At 39.9% G+C, this 17,853-nt stretch overlaps 1 protein-coding gene and 1 long non-coding RNA gene across 2 annotated transcripts in view; one reads left to right on the top strand and one right to left on the bottom strand.

The window, feature by feature from the left end:
• Positions 1 to 17,853, bottom strand: part of LOC117523777 (mitogen-activated protein kinase kinase kinase kinase 3-like) — a 116,938-nt gene that overhangs the window by 47,824 nt on the left and 51,261 nt on the right. The window contains 10 exon segments of the mRNA XM_034185392.1: positions 2,294 to 2,375; positions 2,589 to 2,651; positions 3,198 to 3,329; positions 6,616 to 6,688; positions 6,896 to 6,938; positions 7,679 to 7,726; positions 8,009 to 8,064; positions 8,332 to 8,396; positions 8,516 to 8,606; positions 10,490 to 10,547. Coding sequence (XP_034041283.1) covers positions 2,294 to 2,375; positions 2,589 to 2,651; positions 3,198 to 3,329; positions 6,616 to 6,688; positions 6,896 to 6,938; positions 7,679 to 7,726; positions 8,009 to 8,064; positions 8,332 to 8,396; positions 8,516 to 8,606; positions 10,490 to 10,547 — 711 coding nt within the window.
• Positions 357 to 17,433, top strand: LOC117523779. Its single transcript, XR_004564619.1, has 3 exons — positions 357 to 456; positions 13,800 to 13,803; positions 17,423 to 17,433. It is a non-coding gene; the product is annotated as an uncharacterized LOC117523779 (long non-coding RNA).

Here is a 17,853-nt window from a genome sequence, read left to right as displayed (position 1 = left end):
AAGCAAAATAAAACTGTCTTCTGTTCTGATTTGGTGCAACAAATTTCACCAGATTTTAACGTTTGCTGCTATTTTCACAGAAGATGGGTTTGTGGTATAGGAGTTATGACTACCAATATAAAGACCTGCATTCAGTTCCAGCTGTGTCTTTCAGGCTACATGTCTGTCACTGGACAAGATACTTCTTCTGCATTGTCCCAGTCCACCCAGTTGTAACAAGAAGAACTGGGGAAGTAACCGGTGTTGAAGTGGCGTCCTGTCCGGGAAGAGTCGTAGTCTCAAAGCCTACGGTCACATTAGCAACAAGTGACAAAGGCAAAACGACAACTTGCTATACTTTTCAATCAAAGTGGTCATTCTGCTGCCAGCTAGGTGAGGCTAAAATAGACTTGAAGTCTATTTTATGCAAATACTGAGCGATGCAAAATGACGACTGCCAATCCGAGTGAACAGGCAGTATATCATTAGCTGGTTGTTCCCTCAAGCAAAATAATCCAAGATGGTGGAATATACAAGGTCTGTTAGAAAACTATCTGACATTTTTATTTTTCGCAAAAACTATATGGATTTGAATCATGTGCACTTGCATCAGCCAAGCTTGAACCTTCGTGCGCATGCGTGAGTTTTTTTACGCCTGTCGGTTGCGTCATTCACCTGTGAGCACACTTTGAGTGAGCAGTGGTCCACCCCCCTCGTCGGATTTTTATTGTGAGGAAAATGTCTGAACGATTTGGAGCTTTGCTGCATCAAATTTTTCCAAAAACTGTGAGAGACAGCCAGGTGGAAACCATTTGGAAAATTCAGACGGCTTTCAGGGACGATTCTATGGGGATCATACAGATTAAGGAGTGTTACAACCGGTTTAAAGACGGCGCACAATGGCGGAGGGCGCGCCGCGCTCTGAGTGGCGATCGACAGGCTGAAATGACCAGATCATTTCCAAACTGAATGCTGTGTTGATCCGGGACGTCGTCTGACTACTACAGAAATGGCAGAAGAGGTGGACATATCACTTTTTCGGCACATTCTCCTGTTACAGGAGTTTTTGTCATGAAAAAACATGCGCAGGAATTCGCGCGTTGGGACGGAGCCGCTAATGGCGCGGGACAAAAAGCAACGCTGTGATGAAGCCTCACAGGACATGTTGTGGCATGTCCAGCTCGTCCACAATTTCTCGGATAGTCACATGACTGAAAAGCCACTGAAAGCCGTCTGAATCCTCAGAATTGTACAAGAGCTGGGTATGTTACATGTCCTGTGAGACAAACACGGAGGTGCTTTTGTCCCGCGCCATTAGCGGCTCCGTGGCGAATTCCTCCACTCCTCTTTCCATGACAAAAACTCCTGTAACAGTGGAATGTGCCGTAAAAGTGGTATGTCCACCTCTTCTGCCATTTCTGTAGTAGTCAGATGACGTCCCAGATCAACACAGCGTTCAGTTTGGAAATGATCTGGTCGTTTCAGCCTGTCGATCGCTGCTCGGAGCGCGGCGCGCCCTCCGCCATTGTGCGCTGTCTTTAAACCGGTTGTAACAGTTCTTAATCTGTGTGATCCCCATAGAATCGTCCCTGAAAGCCGTCTGAATTTTCTGAATGGTTTCCACCTGGCTGTCTCTCACAGTTTCTGGAAAAATTTGATGCAGCAAAGCTCCAAATCGTTCAGACATTTTCCTCACAATAAAAATCCGGCGAGGAGGGTGGACCACTGCTCACTCAAAGCCTGCTCACAGGCGAATGATGCAATTGACAGGCGTGAAAAAACTCACGCATGCGCACGAAGGTTCAAGCTTGGCTGATGCAAGCGCACATGATTCAAATCCATATAGTTTTTGCAAAAAATAAAAAGGTCGGATAGTTTTCTAACAGACCTCGTATTTAGCAAAGGTTAGTGAGAAATAAACACTTCTTGATCTAAAAATGCTGTTTCTCTAAATGGATAACACCTCTAAAGTGATTTATAAGACAGCTTACGGAGATGTAGCGGGAACGCCCATCAAGTGACAAAGCCCTCACTTGGAGCTCATAGCACTGTAGGGTTATTCACATCACACTATGGTATCCAGGGATATGCACTGGCCTGATGGGCCTCAGAGCCCAGTACAGGTTGACATTATTTACATTATATTTATGGTTTTGAGATATTGTGTTGAACTGGAGCGGATGGACGCATTTGTCCATGTATCTAGTTACTCACTGCTTTTATAGGGGCTTTTCCATGGCTTAAAAAGAGTTCCTTCCCGCTCCAGCATGACTATTATATGCATTTGTTTTAAATATAAGCAATGACTGCTCACCTGCAGTAGCTTCTCTGCTGTGGGCCTCTTCTTTGGGTTCTTTGTCAGGGACAGTTTGACAAAATGATGAAAGTTATTTGTCCTTTTTTGCATAAGAGTAAGAGAGAGGAGAGGAGAAATGAGGACGGAGGGGTTAATCTTTTAGCCTTTGAAGAACTCAAGCAAAAGAGCTTTGAAAACAAGTTAATTCAGTAATTATTAGTTTACACCAAAATATGATTTGAAGGTGAAAAGAAAAAAAAAATTAAGAGAGTCAAGGAAGCACAAAAAAGATATAGACAGATGGACCACTTACCATTTGAGTTTATCTTTCAATTTGGGAGGCTGGAAATTACTCTTAGTCATCAAGAACAGAGCCCTGCAGGCAACAAGGATTAACGCTCAAATCACCAAAGCAGAGCAAAGTTCATCTGCGGTTCACACGACTCACTTATATGGACAACATCAAACCCTAGTTCTCCCATTATAAACCATTTCTTTTCTACTATAGGAAACATGTGTTGGAGGTTTTTCTGCATGTATAAATCATTTTGGAATATTAGTGATGCGTAAAGCAAAAAGAAATTAAATTTAAAAACAAAAATGAACTGCACACATTTGTTTTATTAGGTAAACATACCGATATGGACCATAATCCACAAAAAAAAAAAAAGCTAATATGTATGACTGACCCGGTGGCTTCAGGCTCTGTTAATTAAAATTTAAAAACGAGAAATGATACCACTTACAGACACGATGGGTTAAAAGTATCTAATCCATCCACAGACTACGGCGACAAATACGTCATTACAATCGATTTCCTCATCTATAAGGATACAGCTACCTTGCACAGAGCTGCCATGAACACTGATGGACTGACGACGTATGTTACTGCACACACACACACACACACACACTGCTGTACCTCATGGGGTGCAGGTCAAACATGGGGGGCTGCAGCTCAGCCAGCTCTATTGCAGTGATGCCCACAGCCCAGATATCACAAAGCTGATTGTATCCTCCTTTCCTCTCCACTGCTGCCACCTCTGGAGCCATCCTGCAGCGAAAGACACAAAGATCAAGAAAAGGATTCATTTTAGCCTTAAAAACTTGAACACAAATGAAGGCTTGTTTATCTATGTAAAGAGACACATGTAAGACACGGACTTGCATCCCCTATTTGTTTTTCGCTGCAGCAACATTGCAACACCAATGGAAAACACCATGACGTTTCCATCACTCCTTTTCTCTAGCAGCACCTCCAGGACCCAAAAATGCTCTTCAGTCGCGGGCAGTTCAGCTGTGAACAGTACATGTCAACTACATCCAGACTGAAAACTTTTTCAGCCTAAACCAATGAATGCAGCAAAGAGCTGGGCCTTCAATATGTAGACTTGGGTTCAATGTCCAATCACAGTACCACACACTTCCATCTGTGTTAGTCCAGCCCACCCAGCGGGAAATGTGTACCAGCACTACCTGGGGAAGTAACCTGTGACGGACTGGCTGCCCGTCCAGGGGGAGATGCTAAATCACTTCTGGTTCTAGCGACAGACGCAGAGACACCATTGGGCTTCTCCAGCGTGACACATCAGGTCACTGATGAAGTTCTAAATGGTAAATGGACTGCATTTATATAGCACTTTTGCATCTCCATCAGACGCTCAAAGCGCTTTACAATAATTCCTCAAATTCACCCGAATGTCAGGCTGCTGCCATGCAAGGTACTCACTACACACCAGGGGCAACTCAGGGATTAAGGACCTTGCCCAAGGGCCCTTAGTGATTTTCCGGTCAGGCTGGGATTTGAACCGAGGATCCTCTGGTCTCAAGCCCAACACTTAACCACTACACCATCACCTGCCCTTCTAATGTCAGAGAATTTATAAATTTCCTAAACTTTACCTTACCGATGGAAAGACGGATGCAGAACAAAAGATGACATTTAAACTACATGCGTTTATCTCCATCTGCATGTCCTACATCACTGGCCTGTTTTTAGGTTTGAACGGCGTATTGATAAAATGACACTGCTTCTCACAATCAGCAACTGCAACGCTAGAAATAAGAGTTATTCTCAGCGTTTCAAATTTTAAGCGTAACATACAACCCCTGGTAATAATTATGGAATCACGGGCCTCGGAGGATGTTATTTCAGTTGTTTAATTTTGTAGAAAAAAAGCAGATCACAGACATGACACAAAACTAAAGTCATTTCAAATGGCAACTTTCTGGCTTTAAGAAACACTATAAGAAATCAAGAAAAAAAAATTGTGGCAGTCAGTAACGGTTACTTTTTTAGACCAAGCAGAGGGAAAAAAATATGGACTTACTCAATTCTGAGGAATAAATTATGGAATCACCCTGTAATTTTTCATCCCCAAAACTAACACCTGCATCAAATCAGATCTGCTTGTTAGTCTGCATCTAAAAAGGAGTGATCACACCTTAGAGAGCTGTTGCACCAAGTGGACTGACATGAATCATGGCTCCAACACGAGAGATGTCAATTGAAACAAAGGAGACGAATATCAAACTCTTAAAAGAGGGTAAATCATCACGCAATGTTGCAAAAGATGTTGGTTGTTCACAGTCAGCTGTGTCTAAACTCTGGACCAAATACAAACAACATGGGAAGGTTGTTAAAGGCAAACATACTGGTAGACCAAGGAAGACATCAAAGCGTCAAGACAGAAAACTTAAAGCAATATGTCTCAAAAATCGAAAATGCACAACAAAACAAATGAGGAACAAATGGGAGGAAACTGGAGTCAACGTCTGTGACTGAACTGTAAGAAACCACCTAAAGGAAATGGGATTTACATACCGAAAAGCTAAACGAAAGCCATCATTAACACCTAAACAGAAAAAACAAGGTTACAATGAGCTAAGGAAAAGCAACCGTGGACTGTGGATGACTGGATGAAAGTCATATTCAGTGATGAATCTCGAATCTGCATTGGGCAAGGTGATGATGCTGGAACTTTTGTTTGGTGCCATTCCAATGAGATTTATAAAGATGACTACCTGAAGAGAACATGTAAATTTCCAGTCATTTATGATATGGGGCTGCATGTCAGGTAAAGGCACTGGGGAGATGGCTGTCATTACATCATCAATAAATGCACAGGTTTACGTTGATATTTTGGACACTTTTCTTATCCCATCAATTGAAAGGATGTTTGGGGATGATGAAATCATTTTTCAAGATGATAATGCATCTTGCCATAGAGCAAAAACTGTGAAAACATTCCTTGCAAAAACACACATACGGTCAATGTCATGGCCTGCAAATAGTCTGGATCTTAATCCAATTGAAAATCTTTGGTGGAAGTTGAAGAAAATGGTCCATGACAAGGCTCCAACCTGCAAAGCTGATCTGGCAACAGCAATCAGAGACAGTTGGAGCCAGATTGATGAAGAGTACTGTTTGTCACTCATTAAGTCCATGCCTCAGAGACTGCAAGCTGTTATAAAAGCCAGAGGTGGTGCAACAAAATACTGGTGATGTGTTGGAGCGTTCTTTTGTTTTTCATGATTCCATAATTTTTTCCTCAGAATTGAGTGATTCCATTTTTTTTTCCCTCTGCTTGGTCTAAAAAAGTAACGTTACTGACTGCCACAATTTTTTTTCCTGATTTCTTATAGTGTTTCTTAAAGTCAGAAAGTTGCCATTTGAAATGACTTTAGTTTTGTGTCATGTCTGTGATCTGCTTTTTTCTACAAAATTAAACAACTGAATGAACATCTTCCAAGGCTGGTGATTCCATAATTTTTGCCAGGGGTTGTAGTAACACTTCATCAAAATCACTTTACATGCCTCACTTACAATTCTGACAAAAATAAACTGCTAAATTCAGATACTGTAATTAAATAATAATGTTTCTGAGTTCCTCAGAATAACTGGGAAACCGCAAATGACAGAAATTCAGCAAATATTTCTGAGAGATACAACCACAGAAAGAGAAACATACTTATAGTGTATATATGGCAAGTGGACTCCCTCATCCCTTTTTTTCCCTTTTTTTCAAAATTGATAACACTTGCAGAAACATTGTTGTATTAAGAGAAAATAAAGAAATTCAACGTACCTTTTGTCATTTTGCAATTTCTAACATTACAACTGTGTTTATTCTGTACAAAACACTTTTTTCCAGTTCTAAACACTTCAACCTATGATTGTGCTGTTTCCACAGAGGTGCAGAACTTGCAGGTGCAGTGAAAAATTAGTCCACAGTGAGTAAAAAAGTGACAGGGGCAGAAAAGCACAAGAAACTGCTGAGTTTAAAAGATGACAAAACGTGAGGAATAACCAAATGTATGAATAATCTCGTAAAACTCACCAGTAAGGAGTTCCGATGAACGATTTCCTTTTGGCTAGAGTTGCTGTGATCTGAGCCGATACACCAAAATCAGCTACAGAAAGAGGAAGAAGAGACACCAAAAGAAATGAAGGAATAAACATTAAGGGACAAAAATACGATTGCACATGGATAGAATGAAATACAAAGAGAGAATGGAAGGAAGGCAGGAGAAAGACAGAAAATAAATCAGGAAATGAGGCCATTCAAACTCAGTCTTTTGAAGCAGAAGGTAATTGTTGAGAGCTTGTGTTCCTCTCACCCAGTTTAACATAGCCGTTGTCTGTCAGGAGGATGTTGGCTCCCTGTGAGAGACAAAAATGCCAAGCAAAACATCAGAAATCAACTCAGTATAAATGAGCACGAGTTTGATGACAACTGGTTTTGCACTAATTGGGTAGCCGGCAGTAAGACATTAATAATCAATAATATCAGCTGTCTCAGCAATAACGTAGGATGAATTTTGGAGGGGGGGGCATTTGCTCTCTCACGTTTTGTGAATTACATTTGATGATCAAACATAATGGGTTACATGTTTTTTCAGCAAGTTATTGCATGTGAACAAGTGTCTCAGCTTCGAAAGTGGCGCTAATGTAAAAGTTTGTCACCAAACATACTCAGAGACATGAGGTGGGCTGTGCCTTTTAAAGTAGCAAATTAAAAATATGCTTAACACATATTAAAAAAAGCCCTCAAATATTGCAAAAAAAAAAAAAAGTGCTCTCATGGTTTTTTTTTTAAAGAAATCATATTTCAGAAACATATCTGCTATTGTAGGTGTCATGACACAGAAAGAGTCACATGACATTCTATAATGTGTGTCGCAATACATGTGAATGGAGACCGAGAGCTTGTTAAACGTTATAAAAGAAAACATTGGACTGTACACAAAACTCAAATGGAAACCCAGCTACTAAGATGACGAATCCCAAAACAAAACATCTAATTTGAGGTTTCTAAGAATAAAAGTTCTGCTTCATTTGTAAAGCATCTGTACTTTAAAAATTTACCCAACAATGATATTACAAACATTGTCCCAACTTACCTTGATGTCTCTGTGCATTTTGCCTTTGTTGTGCAGGTAGTATAAACCCTGTAAAAAACACACACACACACACACACACACACACATACACACTTTACTTGTGTTTAAAACCGGTGTAAAACTGAGAATTCCTGGATATCTGACTTGTTTGTACTCACTGCCTTGAAATAGTCAGCAAAACAAAATGCTAGCCAAGAGCAAGTCTATCCGTCAACTTTCATCAACAATGAAGACTAATGAATTTAATTAATCCTGCTATACCTAAAAAAAATTTTTTATATAAAAAGCACAGACAGTATATTGGCTGAAATACTGCATGGAGATTATTACCTGTAGGGTCTCTCGCGACATGTAGGCTATCTGTGACTCTGACAAAGGCCCAGTTACTGAAGAAATCCAAAAAACACAGACAGGGAGTCAGACAGAGAAAGAAATACACACAAATATCAAAGAATGCAAAAAGGCGAGACATAACACAGTAAACAATGATGCACAGTTAAAAATCTGTGACTACAAATTCAGTCTATAAACAAAATAAAACAATAACACCGTTTTATCTGGTGAGCTGATTAATTCAGGGCAACCTTCAATGATGAACGTAATCAATAGTTGCAGCTATAGAATCACTTCAGGCCCACTGGAGTCTCTTTTACCGTGATAGATGTCCTGCAGAGAGCCTCCTCCACAGTACTCCATACTGATCCATAACTTATCTCTCCTGTGCAAACACACACACACACAAAATTACACTGTACCTACACATCCCCCCTTTTGTTTTAAACATGCACGCACACGTTCACGATTAAACCATCACATGTCTGACAAGCACAGGCTTACCGAAGGTAACTGCCGAAATAAGCTACGATGTTTGAGTGTTTGCAGTCCTTCATCATAATGATCTCCTGCTGGACAACAGCAAAGTCTTCCCCTACGTGGGCCAAACACATGATTGTGATTTGATGTAGTTATCGAATGCACGGTCATGCTTTGCAATTAGGGCTACAACAAACGATCGTTTAAAATAATCTTAAATTTGATTTTTCGTGCATGAAATGTCTGAAATTTTTGAAAAATGTTAATCAGTGTTTTCCAGAGTCCAAGATGACACCATCAAATGTTATACTTTGTCAACAACCCAGAGATATTCACTCTATTACCAGGTAAGAGTAAACAAACCTGAAAATATGCACATTTAACAAGCTGAAATCTGAGAATTTGGGCATTTACCTTTAAAAAAAAAAAGACTAAAAATGATTTATTATGAAAAAAGTTGATTAATAAAGGATTAATCGTTGCAGCTCTGTTTGCAAAACAGCACAATAGAAAAGACAAGAAGATCTGTATATGATGCAATAAGTTAAAAAATAAAATAAAATGGATGGAAGCAGCAGGGAATGTTACGATGTTTCTCTTCTACACTTGCAGACTTAAATGTGTCACAGGCAGTAGTGGGCGCAGCTAACCAAAAAGTTAGCTTTTATAACCATTAATCCGAAAACTGAAAAGTTAGCTTTTATGGTGCTAAACCGATAAAGTGCTAAAAAATGTATCTTTATTACAGATAACTGATAACTTTTATTCAGACGCAGCCACATCAGATTACACTGTCGGCTTCTGATAAACCAGTTTCACTTTCACTCTTTGCTGCTGGGTAAATTCACAACACATAAGAACACACAAAAAATGAACGAATAAAAAATAAAACCACAAACGTTGTCGTCTTTCAAAAGCAGTAAAACACAGTATTAGAAGTCACAGTTTATCTCAGTATTAGATACACTGTCACTGACGAAGTAAAAAGCTGCTGCTTTTTTCACACGCTTTGAACCCTGCGGCTTAAACAACCAAAATACGTCCATTAATGCATTGATTGGCAGAGTATACATGTGTAAATTCTTACCTGTTAGTTTCAGTGGGATTCATCTGAATAAATAATCCACATAAAGCTTCCTCTTTTTTTTTAATCCAAAACAGTGTCTAAATGTGAAGAAAAGTCCCTCTGTACACACAGCTGCGCCATGAGAGCTCTTCTCCTCCACCGAGTCTTGGCGATTAAATTACAGCCACAAAGAAATAAAATAATGTTAAAATTAGTCCATTTTTTGTTGTGTCGAGCGGACTCACTCACTGTAACGTCCAAAGTGAACAGGAATTACACTACCCACAATACTCCCTGCGTCCGCCGACCAATCCCGTTGTGCGCTTAATGATGTCATCAGCAAGCGACAGACAGCCAGTCTGCTAAAAACACACAACAGATGGACTAAAATGTTTGATTTTAGGATTTAAAAATGTTTCTGACTGTTAAACTTTTCTCACTTTACCAGCAAAAAATAAAAAAAATTAAAATAAAAATAAAAAAATGTTATTGGACTGAAAGTTATCAGAACTAAATTTATCTGAAGATAACTGGATGTTTTTAAAACATATCTGAAAAGCTAATCCGCTAGCAAAAACATTAGCTTTGATAATTATCTATCGGATTAGCTGAACTGTGCCCACCACTGGCCACAGGTTACGTACCTGTGACACATTTGAGTCTGCAAGTGTGATGACTAGTTTTCATACTTTCAACATGATTTGTTTTTCCCTTTCTTTCGAGGGAGTAAAGGAAGGTGGAAAAAGAACCGAAAGGATCAGAGGAATGCAGTGAAGGAAATAAAGAAGCAAGTGAAGGGAAGAATGAACAGTTAAGAAGCAGGAAAAAGGAGTGATGCAGACACTAAGCAGAGACAAACAGTACCAGAGAAGGTGACAGAGGAACTGAGATGCTGACCCCCCCCAAAAGTCATTATTGAGGACATGACTCACCGGGTTCCAGTTTGATGACTTTGATAGCAGCCAGCTCTCCTGTGTTAACATTACGAGCCTGAAAATAGGAAAAGAGAGAGTGTTCACTTTAGGCACTGTGTTAGTTTTCTTTGAGTTTCTGCTTCATAATAATGCAATGCACCAACAAGAGGTTCAAGCACAAGCATACAACAAACTACAGGGACAGGATGGTGAAGAAATTGTCAGAACAATTTGCAATTTCAAACAAGAGCAAAAAGTACAAGAAACTTTGTGCAGCTGCCAGCCAGGATAAACATTACAATGCTTTGGCAAAAACCTCGGCATGGACTCTGCAGAACAATGTGAATGAATGAACAGACATAAGCAAGTCCATCTAGAAAAATGCCAGTTTGTTTTGCTACACTACATACCAGTCTGCCAACTGGTGGGCATGTCTGGAATTGTTCCAGGGAATAATCTTATCACATGCACAATGCAACTTAGGAGCAGATGTGGTTAAAGCTACATGTAGCATGAAATGAGGTTTGATGGACACCACTGCTGGTAAAATAAGCATGACAAGAACAGGAAAAATAAGTATGAACAGATCATCCATAGAAGACTGAGGTTGAATATCTGTCAGGGGTAGACGGTCGCATTGGGGCTTCAGGCCAGTTTCTCTTCCTATTTCACTGACCTGGGAAGCCATCAAGAAAGTGAAGATGTAAATAGGTCTTCTAACGCAGTGATGGTCCAAAACTTCACATACTTGGCTCAACACTTTCACAGCCTCACCGAATCAGGGCAAGTATGATCTTCTGTCAAGCAAATATACACTGATTTGTTTCCCAGCAAGCAAACAGTTTTGTCTGAATGGAAAGTGGCTGCTGTGAAGCCAAGTTAAAATTCAACCATCATGCCTGTGTGGAAACCCCACAATGACAACGGCAGCAGCCAGAGCCCACTAAGATCCAAGGTTATGATCCATATCACATATGAACATTTTCAAGTTTTGGCTCTTTTACTTTTGTTTATGTGAACATGCAGAAAGGAATGCACGCCATGTGCTTCCTGTCTTACTGAATGGTTGTGAGACTTGGATGCCAACCAGTGACCGAAAATGACATAGATGTCTTGAGTACTTGGTCTGTTTGGAAGGATGCTTGGGTACAGCTGGAATATATTTGTGTCAAATAAGCAGTTACTTTGAGAGACTCAGGAGGAGTATCACTTGTATTGTGCAGAAGTGTTAGCGAAGACCTTTTGGCCATGTGCCTCGTTTTTCTGCCCATGATCCAGCATGCAGGTGCCTCAGTGTTGAGGTCCTCCTGGCTGGAGAAGGACAAGGGCACACCTATGTTTCACCTGGCTGGGTCAGATAGATGTCTACCTTCGAGAATTAGGGCCAGTTATCTGCCTGAGTGCTTGTCATCCATGATCCATTTGAGTTCCATGGCATGGTGGATGCAGCAACACGTGGCATCAGTGCAAGCTCCCAGACCTGACTTTACCTACATGAAAATTCAGTAAGGTATATCTTATATATTATATTCCAATTCTAAGGTGGAACTATGCCAGTATACAAAAGTATATCTAAATATCAAAAAAGGAAGAGTAAAATAGGAGAGTAGAAAAGAGTAGAGTAGAGCCACTTAGGTGCTTGGTCTTGAGAACCAAGGATGGGCAACGTGTTGACAACATTCAAGAAGAAAAAGCAAAGCGCTTCCAAATATTTTGAAGTGGGGCACAAAATCTGAAAAAGCAGACACATTGTATCTAATAAATATATTTCTAGTATAATAATAATAAAGCTAGTCAGTGTTGTTTGTTGCAAACCACAAATTCAAACTACAGTAATTCATTCATAAGTCTCAGTACATGGAAGCTGATTTATGTATAGAAGAATGTATGGATAGAAACTCAAGCCAGTTTTTTCCTGGATTCCTGAATCCATGACATCCATGACATGCATTTATCTCTTCTACATTGGACTACTGCAATGTTCTATTTTCTGGTTTACTGCAGTCTAGCATTAGGGCTCTCCAATTGGTTCAAAATGCTGCAGCAGGACTTTTGACACGAAGCAGAAAGTTCGACCACATTACACCCATTTTGGCATCCCTTCACTGGCTTCCTGTCCCAGTGAGATCAGATTTTAAGGTTCTGCTACTAGTCTATAAAATTATTCATGGACTGGCACCTCCCTACCTAGCTGACCTAATTAAACCTTACGTACCGGCCCGGGCTTTACGTTCTCAGGGTGCAGGACTACTTTGTGTCCCTAAGGTGAATAAGAAGTCTGCAGGTGACAGAGCTTTCTCTTATTGTGCCCCTGTTCATCTCCCTGCATCAATAAAACGGTCAGATTCTGTGGAGATTTTCAAGTCTAGACTTAAGACGCACTTATTTTTCCTTTCATATGGCTAGCATACTGGTACAGTTTTGTTTTATGCTTTTTACTCTTTTAATTCATTTATTAGTAATTGGAGCGGGCTGCGGCCTCAACTTTACCTAAATTCTGGGTCTTTTAGTGAAGTTTAGGGCTAGTGGCCGGCGATCACCTTAGTATTTCTTTGTTTTTCTTGTTGTTTAATGCTGGCAAATTATACAGTATTTTTTTGTCTTTCTGATGCCTGATTCTGTTTTTTCTCTCTGTTTAAGGTGCAGCTCCATCCAGAGATGGGAGTTGTGTTCGTGTTGGCAATCCTCCTGTCCTGTGCGCCAATAGCATTTCTTGTATATTCGTCCATGAATTGTTCTGTGAATTGTTAAATGGTAAATGGACTGCATTTATATAGCGCTTTTCCATCTGCATCAGACGCTCAAAGCACTTTACAATTATTCCTCACATTCACCCCGATGTCAGGGTGCTGCCATACAAGGCGCTCACTACACACCGGGAGCAATAGGGGATGTGCCTTTCACTAAGGAGTGGCTTCCGTCTGGCCACTCTACCAAAAGAGGCCTGATTGGTGGATTGCTGCAGAGATGGTTGTCCTTCTGGAAGGTTCTCCTCTCTCCACAGAGGAATGTTAGAGCTCTGACAGAGTGACCATCGGGTTCTTGGTCACCTCCCTGACTGAGGCCCTTCTCCACCGATCATTCAGTTTAGACGGGCAATCAGCTGTGGGTAGAGTCCTGGTGGATCTGAACTTCTTCCATTTATGGATGATGGAGGCCACTGTGCTCATTGGGACCTTCAAAAACAGCAGAAATATTTCTGTGGCCTTCCCCAAATATTTGTCTCAAGACAATCCTGTCTCAGAGGTCTACAGACAATTCCTTTGACTTCATGCTTGGTTTGTTCTCTGACGTGCACTGTCAACTGTGGGACCATATATGAAGACAGGTGTGTGTCTTTCCAAATCATGTCCAATCAACTGAATTTAGCCCACGTGGACTCCAATTAAGCTGTAGAAACATCTCAAGGATAATCAGTGGAAACAGGATGAACCAGAGATCAATTTTGAGATTCATGGCAAAGGCTGTGAATACTTATATACAAGTGATTTCTTTGTTTTTTTTATTATTATTATTATTATTTTTAATAAATTTGCAAAAAAAAACAAACAAACAAACAACTGAGGTATAGTGTGTAGAATTTTGAAAGAAATAACTGATTCCATCCATTCTGGAATAAGGCTGTAACATTAAAAAATGTTGAAAAAGTGAAGCACTGTGAATACTTTTCAGATCCACCGTACCTTTGGCATCATCAATCTCTTATCAATGCCTTCATGTTTTTCTGACAGTTCCACTTTGCAAAAACATATTTCTGGCGTCACATCTGATGTCACAGTACTAAACTCTGCATGTACTAACACTGAAAGCAGCTGAAATGATCCTGAAAACCTGTGTAAACCCACATTTATCACACAGAGAAAATCAATCACATATTCATATATCACATAAAAAAACCAAACCGAAAAGCACAATCGATAACTGCTTATTTACCTGTAAAATTTTATCAATCCCCATCTGTAATCGTGAAGCACCTTTGATCGTGGATCAAGTCTAAAACTGTATGTACACACAAAGGTGGAAACATACATATACACTTTTTTGTAATGAACACATGTATCCATAAATCTCAATCAATGTCAAACTGTACACGTGCAGAAACATGCTTTCCACAGGTAATATAATATAAAATACTGTGCACGCCACAGATTAACAGATGTGTCAATGATAAGAACAACACAAAAGTTCCACCGATCATAAAAATGAAGCACCCATCAGAGGTGAAGAAAAGGAAAATTAAAAACAAAAGACAAATACAAGGGCTGATATAATTAACTACAAATGTTTTTTTACAGTGCAGTTTATGAATGGTAAATTACATATTAATATGTGTGTGTGTGTGTGTGTGTGTGTGTGTGTGTGTGAGAGAGGGAGAGAGAGAGCGAGATTGGAATTTTTTTTTTACAGTAATAAGAAATGTAAGCTGTCATACTGGCTGCGTTATTTTCTTTTAAATTTTGCGTCGCTTTATTTTTCAACTTCCCACCATATCAGGCTTGACATGCTCTGAAAAAACAAAAAAAAACAAACAAAACCAAAAAACCCATATACACCTGATCTAAAGAAAGCACGAGGCACACACACATTTGTCCACTGAAAATAGAAGTAAGCCTTGGCTTTACTCGTGGCCGATTTGTAGACCCCAAAAATTTAGACGACTGTATAAAAGTCAATTTTGATTTGATCGTCAGTGCAGACAAGTTTGGAAGATGGTTTCTTCTTCCTCCTTGGGCTGCTGCACGTCCACGATGAGGCGGACGATTCTGGATGATTGAAAGTTTTTTGGATGCAATCTTCCTCTTTCATCTGCACCGACAAAGCCCTCATCGCTGACCTGCAGCAGCCGGAAAAGGAAGAAAAAGATCCCGAACCCACTCCAGATGAAGAAATCACGTTTCAAATGGTCAAAACTAACATGGTACGGTAAGCTAATTTTTTTTTTTTTTTGTTTAGCCTCAATAACTTGTGGTTTCAGACAACTCGCGGTCCAATTTTGGCGGACCTCAACTTGCATGAGTTAACGGGGTTCACCTGTACTTGTGTGTGTAAGAAAAGGTGTGTGTGGGATTTGTGCACGTGATTCATTGGGAGTTTCTAAATTGCTTATCAAAACTAGAGCCTGGCCAATATTATCGGCCAATATAAGCCCTTTTCAAAGTACTTACTATCGGCCGAAATTTTGCCAATAGAACGCCGATAATTTCTCATAAACAGAACAGTTACTGAAATAATGTTTGTGTCGGCAATGTAAAATGTCCTTGCACCATTTGTCCAGTAGATGGAACTCTGACTCCATTCAACTGAGAGCTGCTTACACCCCTGCTTAAACGTGTTCATCACCGGCCCCTGCAGTTCGCCGTCACACTGCACTGATCGGCTGACAAAAGCGTACAAGTAAGTTTATAAGGATCTATATCCTTATCCTGAACCTATATCTAAGTTGCAGAAACAAGAGGTACAAGATCAGATGTATTTCACAACTCTTTTTAAGGATATGTATTTGCTAATTTCACAAAGGTTTAATTCTTGATTGCATTTTTTTAACTTGAAAATTCTTCTCTGTTATAAAGTTAATCAATATGAGGACAAAGCTTTGGCTTTTAGCTCACCTTTTTTTGTTAAGGGTCCAAAAAAAGAACATTTTATTCATTTAAAAAAAAAATATATATATATCGGCTGATTTATCGGCTATCAGCAAATCAGCTGATTTATCGATTATCTGCATTTTTTTTATCCAAATATCGTTATCAGCATCGGCCTCAAAAAATCCATATCGGTCGGGCTCTAATCAAAACAAACTATTAAGTGGATTCCTCTGTTAATTAGTGCATTATGAATAGTCTCCAAACACACACACGCACACACAGATCAATGAGCTGCTTGTGGATGCTGAATTTTTTGAATAATATGAACAGAGATATTACTGCAGCTCATGTTCGATGAGACAAATAACACAACCGAAAGCCACATTTGGAGTTTGCCTGTGAAGTCACATACCACAGGCTTCACACGTCGCCACACTGACACGCCCAAACTGTACACACTATGATCACTATGTAGGCTTGCAGGGTCACACTTTTTCCTCATTTGTTTACTCACAACACAGACAAACACTTTTACACCCGCACAGCTTCCACAGGGCTACAACAATGAACCGTTTTCGCAACTGAACAGCTAATTTTCATGATTAAGTGAAGAATCAGATAAAACCGCTCACATTTAAATGTGTTTATTTAGACTCACATTGTCTGTGAGAGGAAAAATGGGCTGAGAACTCAGCTCTGATTTATGTGTGGTGGGATGTTTAAAACAAAGATAAAAACGTGTTATCCAGTGATTAGTTACGACACCACTGAGGGGTCAACGTGCAGGTCTCACCAACAACATGCTGCTAACAAATAAACCATAACACCTCTGTGCCACTCTTCTGCATGAACTTTAAACATAAAGTGACTTTCACGCCCTTTTCTTTCTCATCCTCTATCTTTCTAACACCACTGGTAAGTATTTGGCAGCTACATTAGTTATTCATCCGTTTGTGCACCACAAACAAAGAGACAAATCATTGTTCTACATTTTACTTGGCCAAGGAACTTAATCTGGATCTGGTTGGGCAGGAGGGCTTCAGGAACCCCGTTTGCGTCAGATATTTTATGAACGTAGGCTGGTGTCTGCTTACCCACACAAAGATACAGCAACAGAAACCAGGACGGTTTTGAGTGAGCAGCTTTGACTGAGACTCTGCAGCTTATCTGTGCTTACGTGTCAGTATGTGTGTGACAATAATCACGAGCATTTGTGGGGGGGTTTTTTTTATGCTTCAGCTCACCACTCTACTGTTTTCCTCTGTTGAAACAATAGGACACGGACACACTGAGGAAATGAGGAGTCCTGCATTCCAGGACCAGGGCTGCCCAGCTGTGCCACATAGACACCAAGGCCTGGCCAGAGGAAGTCAGCAGTGTCACCACATTAAAAGGACATTAGGCCTTTTGAAATACGTTAATGAATGAATGTGTCCACAAATAAGGCTCTTATTAGGCTTGCCTGCGATGACTGATCACATTCCTAATCATTACTAGCACGATTTACTCAGTGAAATTTGGGCATTAGTGCAGCAGCTAAGAGAATATTTAGAGCAAAATCGTGCAAATGGTGATACAAGCACCAAAGTTGACACAAATACTCCTTAGACATTACTCTTTTGAAGAAAGAAAAAAAAAAAGACTAGCCACTTGAATTTTCAATAGGCGGCCAGGTAGGGGTCAATTTAAGAATTACACAATTGCCAAAATTAAAAATGCTTGAATCATTCTGAAAACTACACCACATTATTTGTCTTATCATAAAGATTCCAAAAAGGTATAGTTTGGACTATCTAT

This window comes from Thalassophryne amazonica, chromosome 13 (genome assembly GCF_902500255.1).
Source record: "Thalassophryne amazonica chromosome 13, fThaAma1.1, whole genome shotgun sequence".
In the NCBI taxonomy this organism is placed as follows: Eukaryota; Metazoa; Chordata; class Actinopteri; order Batrachoidiformes; family Batrachoididae; genus Thalassophryne; species Thalassophryne amazonica.
The sequence above is the reverse complement of the archived record's forward strand: the minus strand, read 5'-3'. Positions and strand labels throughout refer to the sequence as shown.